At 40.4% G+C, this 6,127-nt stretch overlaps 1 protein-coding gene across 1 annotated transcript; it reads right to left on the bottom strand.

Moving 5' to 3' along the window:
• Window positions 1-4,012: 4,012 nt before the first annotated feature.
• On the bottom strand, window positions 4,013-5,696 carry LOC104245636 (probable methyltransferase At1g29790). The gene has a single exon (XM_009801266.1). It carries the CDS (start codon window positions 5,474-5,476, stop codon window positions 4,097-4,099), a length of 1,380 nt encoding a protein of 459 aa, XP_009799568.1. The 5' UTR covers window positions 5,477-5,696; the 3' UTR covers window positions 4,013-4,096.
• Window positions 5,697-6,127: the final 431 nt, after the last annotated feature.

The following is a 6,127-nucleotide window of genomic DNA, read 5'->3' on the forward strand; positions in this document are numbered from 1 at the left end:
AGTAAAGGGTAGATTTTGAAAGTCTTTATGCCAGGAATCAAAAGCTATCTGATACGAAAATATTTCCGAAACTTTGTCAATTAAACGAAAAAAGAATATTTTTTACACAATAGTTAAGCTAAAAGTTTCTTTTATTAATTAAAGTGCCAAACTTAGTAAAACATTTTGGTGTAATTACAAAAGATAAAGGATATATATATATAAAGAGTCTTCATTTTCTCTAGCGGGAAAAGGTTGTTCCGCTGCCAGTTCGAGGCTTTCATCTTCTTCACTTTGCCCTTCGGTTCCCGAATACTCAGAGTTAGTATTTGAAGAATCAGATGCAGTGGGCCGGACAAGAAGGTTCTCACAAGCGGTTGTCTCCAGTTCCTTGTCCTTGGCAATACAGTCATCAATATTGGCAATGCCTTCTTTGGCCTCCTCCAGAGTCTTGCTCTTCGTATGATAAATGACGTAGGTTTTATCGAAGACGAGGGAATCCTCTTCGTCCTGGAGTTTTTCTCTAAGCTTATCAATCTTGTATTGGAGCTTTTCATTTTCAGCTTTCAATGTGCCGATTTTGGAATCAAGCTCAACATTGGTGGTTGAGTGAAGTCGATTCTACTCCATGACTCTTTTGAGTCATTCTTCTATTTCTGCTCTCCTCTCCTCGGTAGCATTGGACTCCTGGGTTTTGGAGCGTAAGTTAGCTTCCATATTATTAACTTGCTCTATCAAAGCAGACTCATGCTTAGCAGCAATAGTCACAGTGTCATGAAGTTCAACTCACTTAGCCTTTGTTTCCTTAAGGTTTTCATGTAGCTGGGTAGTTTCCTGGTTGTGGGCCATTCTGTCTTACTCGAACTGATGCAGCATGTGCTCGACAAGTTGATTCCGTTTAGCCAAGAGCCAATCTCGTTCCAAAATAAGCTCTTGCTTGTCTAAAATCAACTTTTGTAGGCCCTCGGAAGCAAGAAAGTCGTCCTGCAAATAGGTCAATAAAAAGGTTACTAATGTGAAGTATAAATTAAAAGGAGATAGAATAAATTTAGATCGTTGAGTGTGCCAAATAGTGCATGCTATTGTTTATAAGGCACTCCGCAGAAAGAGAGTCCATTTTTCTCCAATCCTTTGCTGAGGCCAGTGGCTTCAGGTAATTGGCAAGCTCCACCAGCTTGGAAAGTATATGGCACTCCTTCAAAACTGAAAGAATGGCACTTCGCTTTCCACGAGGGTCTTGAGAGGGTGCCGAATAAGTATTACTCAAGTTCCCGAGGCTGGGAGACCATAGGAAGAGACATTCCCTACTTATTCGGTTGGTGCCGATGGAGGAGAAGCAATGGGTGCCGATGGAGAAGGAGCAACTGGTGCGGATGGAGAAGAAATGGTTGGTGTAGAAGGAGTGGCAGTTGTTACTGGCTCAGTAGTTGGTGGTAGAGGAAGGTCAGGGGCTAACTCCTTTGACCGATGACATCGACAAGGATTGGAAAGCGGGAATTGGCATTTTCAACCAAACCCATTTCCCCAGAGTGCCTGAACTTCTTCTGGTGGTGGATTTTGAAGCTCTCCCGGCTGAGCACCAAGTTGTGCTGATGAAGACCTTTTTCTTCTTTGAAGAGGCGAATCTTCATTATTAGCCCCTTCTTCATCATCAAGGACCACTGTGGCCGGTTTGATTGATGTTCCTCTCACTCTCTTCTCATGAGTCCCAATCAAGAAGGTACACTTCCTCTTTGGTTTCTTATTTTTGGACTGGGGACTCCGGGATGAGGCACCCTCATCGGAGGCACGAGTAGATCCATGAGCCCTACTCCGGTTAAGATCATTCTACAATACCCGTTCGGCCTCCTTCGAGTTTTTGAGAGACTCGACGTCGGGACACACGACAGAACTCTTTGGAAGTCCTGTGTGGAGGGAAAGGGCAGTTAGGAGATTGTTCCTAAGTTGTTAAGATTGAAACATAGAAGATTTTTTACTTACCGTGATTCTTGTCTTTCCACCCATATTTGGGAGCCATCTCTTTACACCATTGGGATTCTGGTGTAGTGATATCCAGAATTTTCTATACCCATCGGTCCAGGACTTGAACTCATGGTAGTTCCCCATAAGTAGCTAGAATGAAGGAAATAAAAAGTCAGCAAAGAAAGAAGTTTTCTTTTTACATGGGCGGGAAACAGGTACCCGAAGACTTACGGAAAAGATTCCATGACTTAGGGAAAGCTAACTCTGTGGTCGAGATGATGTCTCTGGTATCAAGACAACGAACCGTTTCATCCATCCATGATCGTTGTCATCATCAACGCTGGTAAGGAGGGCATGATGAACGTTCTTGCTAAGGTTTAGCACACTCCCACAGAAAATCTTTGGGGAATAGAGGTGCATCATATGCGCGGAAGTTAAGATTTCCCTGATCTTATAGCATAAATAGCGGAGGCATGCCACTGTACACCATATGGATGAACCTACTTGTGCCAAGCAGACTTGGTACCGGTGACACAATTTTAAGATTATTGGGTCAATTCCTTCGCCCGCTCCCAAGGTGAAAGGACCCAAAGTGAAGGAGTATGTATAGACATACATGAACCCCGGCTTGGAGTAGGTAACTCACTCTATCACATCGGGGGTGAGGATTTCGACGTTATCCCAATATTACATTCTTCCTTTACAATAGGAAGAAGGACGAATGGAAGAATGGTAACATGCTAGAACCTGTCACTTTTAGAATTTGGAGGTGTTGTGTGCTCTTGAAGATCAGATGTTGTGCTAAGGTGAAGTGGTATGATGGTGTTTGCGATTGGAGGTTCAGAATCGACGTCAACCTCTTTGGTTATGTTCTTCTTTGGGCCCCTACCGAAGAGAAGGCCAAAGTTTTCGGGGACGGCAGTGTTTGAAGACATGTTTATGAAGAAAAGCTTTTTTACTGAGAAAGTTGAATATTGCAAAAGAGCTCTAAGGAGATTCGAAGAAGAAGAAGAAGAAGAAGAAGGAGTTGTGAAAGTAAAGAATGAAATGATGACTAGTGGAGAAGTTATAGACGATAAAAATCATGGTCATGATCTCCTCGAAAACTGGCAAAAATATTTGCTAAATCACAGGGCAACACGTGTTCGGGTCATTAATTGCAAGAAGACATTCGTCCTTTCAAATGTTAGAGACCGTTCATGAACTTTCCTACCAAGAAATAAATTCTTATCCACTTCACGGTAATGCTAAGTTGCGTCATCGAGAAGTAGGGACTATCTGTATGGGGTAAATTGGTTAATGACAATTAAGCGAATGACGGAGTAACACGTGGAACTAAAGACAGGTGGGATGTGAGTCACCAAACAGCTGACACCAGATGCAAGCACGCAACCAGTGCTAAACGGATCCCGAAGACAGATCAGCCGATAACAAAGATTCAAAGTTGTCATCGGATAATATTCAATGGGCAGCTGTTATAGAGAATATATGCATTTATAGCCAATCGTTATGCACCCATCAATGACGATTTTATTCTCATTCAAGAGGAGTTTGATTTGAGGATCTGGTCTCCATGAATCAAACCATAAATAGGAGGATTAACATCCATTGTAGACACGAAATACTCTACACATAAAAGGCTATAATCCACTGTCATATTACGCTCAATTTTAGCGCTTGAATATTGCTTTCACTTTTGTTATCAGAAAGGTTAAGTTCTTAGTCGGGCTTGTTGTCTTCTCTAATTTCGTTTGACAATCTTACTTTTGTTCTCATTTATTTATTATTTTTAGGCAAATCAATTCGCTTGTCTATAAACCACGCTATAAATTCAACTGTACCGTTTTATGGGTAAACAAGTAAAATAACAAAGCTTATCATTTGTTATTTTGCATCATCTGCTCCTAATGTTTAGGAGGGTAATTATAAAAAGGAATCACAGTTTGTAAGTTAGAAAGTGAAGCCCTGATATCTTTGCATTTCATTCTTTACTTGGAGGTGAACATAAGTGAATTACATTTTTCCAGCATGAAGACCAAGTATTTTGAACATAAATGAAGCATAACTTTCTTACAAATAGACACAAGATGTGATTTCGACAACAGTGTTAGTGTAACAAGATATAGAAGATGGCTGTAAAAGCTTACTATGGTCATCAAGATCTTGGAGATTTCTCCAACAGTGCAGAAAGATAAACTTCATCCTTAGACTTGGAAGAAATAGCCCACATGTGTTTTTTGTACCTGAATTGCAGGAACATGTACATGAAGTCGTCGAGATCCCTCCTGTTACAGAAGAATCGATCAATCCATAACAAGCCTCCTTGTCTTAAAACGCGATCCCAGTCAAAAAGGATGAAATCTAATAGTTGCAGATCAATCCAACCATCCATAAGTCCAGTCGTATGGATCAAATCCATGGTGTGGTCAAAAAATGGGAGTCGTTGGTTCAATGTCACATACAGTGGAATCAGACCCCTAAGTGTCATCATCTCACTAAAAGGAGCCCCAAGATTCAGAGCAGTCGAGATGATTGTTACATTCTGCTCTCTCATTCTTGCAGCAAAAGTCCCTGCACCAACACCATAATCTAAACCAATTCTGATCTCCCCAGGTTTGATCGCCAAAACATCTTTGATCAAGAAATCCACTGGAACGGAGGAGTTTGTTACCCATTTTAGCTTTTCCTTATCCATTTCAAAACATCCGCCTATGCACTTAGTATAGCGTCGTCTTGAATTCTTACTTGATAAGCACTCAAAGTTCCTGCACTGGTAATTGCTCCATCGAACGTTTCTTCCATCTGGAATTGTCCAAAGGGACTTGGTAATTGTAATGCATCTTCTCCTCGGCAAAGGATCACAACCATAAATTATTAGCTTCTGAGCCAAGTTCCAATCATCTTTACAATATGATCCAATATCATAATCCATATATTCCTCTAACTCTTTCTTCATCAAAACACACGCATGCCCTATCGTGTTATAAATCTTCAGTGTCCCGTAGATGTTAACCTTACCATTTCTCTTCCTCTTAGGGGTTATATACTTCCTTATCTCTTCAATCACAAAGGAATTAATCAAGGGATCTTCTTTGATTGTCACAGTTCCAATTCCTTCAACTCTTGGCAGCCTAATTTGCCTAAGGGCAATTTGCGCCGAAGATAGAGGCCTAATCACCTCTTCCTCCAGAAACCCCTTGTACTCCAATATTGAAATTTTGCTTCTAGATAGCTCAATTTTATTCTTTTCCATCTTTGTTACAGTCAGTTCTAGCTTGTTTTGCATATTTTCAAACTTTTTAAGCACTTCATCAACTCGAGCTCTCAGCCATTTTATGTCGAAACCATCATGTACTGCTTTAACGCCATAAAGATGGTGGCATATTTCCTCATCATGCATGAAAAATCCAACAGAAGAGAAGCTAAATAAACTGGAAAGGCTTACAAATATAAGAAGCCCCCCAAGCACAAGTTGGAGCCAACCAATAATCCTTCCTAATGTACGTTTTCGAAAATGAAAATAAGGCTTCCCCATCCTCAATGACAAACAAAAAACAACTATTTCTCAATCAAAGCAGAACAATTTTCCAGAAAAGAATTCAAAATGAGATGGTGCAGTGCCTATCGAAATAGCATCCAAACAAGCAAATAAAAAAGCTGCTCATTTTTCAATTACACCAAGAAGGGTAAAAGGGTGAACTGACCAACGATGGTTGAACACAAATGGAGAGAGTTCTAAGAAAATGGCTGTTAGAACCCAACAAGTGCTCAAGTTTTTAGGTTAATTAATTAGTGAACTTTATTGAGCTGGAAAATCGTGAACTCCAAGCTCAATAGCTGGGCGATGAGGTTGATGAAAGAAGAGAAATTCTCGTAAAGGAACTGCCTATAGCTCAGTATATACACAACAGGAACGGGGTATTCTTTATATTCAAGGAATTGACACAATACTAATATAAGAGCGTTGACAATTGGGAAAGGAGGGGGAACCGTTTCATTTGAGCAACTGCTTCTTGTGTCAAAGGTTGAAAGTTTTTGACCGTCCAAGTTTCGCATATCCATATATGCTTTGCTCGTTGAATATTTGCAAGCTATGGGAGAATTACAGAATAGCTAGCGAATGAGTTGAATTGGAAATAATCTTTTCTGCTGAGACATGATCATGTGTTTTCATGATCAACTTGTA

The sequence above is a fragment of the Nicotiana sylvestris genome, chromosome 10 (assembly GCF_000393655.2).
Source record: "Nicotiana sylvestris chromosome 10, ASM39365v2, whole genome shotgun sequence".
Classification (NCBI taxonomy): domain Eukaryota; kingdom Viridiplantae; phylum Streptophyta; class Magnoliopsida; order Solanales; family Solanaceae; genus Nicotiana; species Nicotiana sylvestris.

Excerpts from the sequence above, each read along its gene's own strand:
- LOC104245636 (XM_009801266.1), bottom strand. The coding sequence starts at position 5,476 with ATGGGGAAGCCTTATTTTCATTTTCGAAAACGTACATTAGGAAGGATT.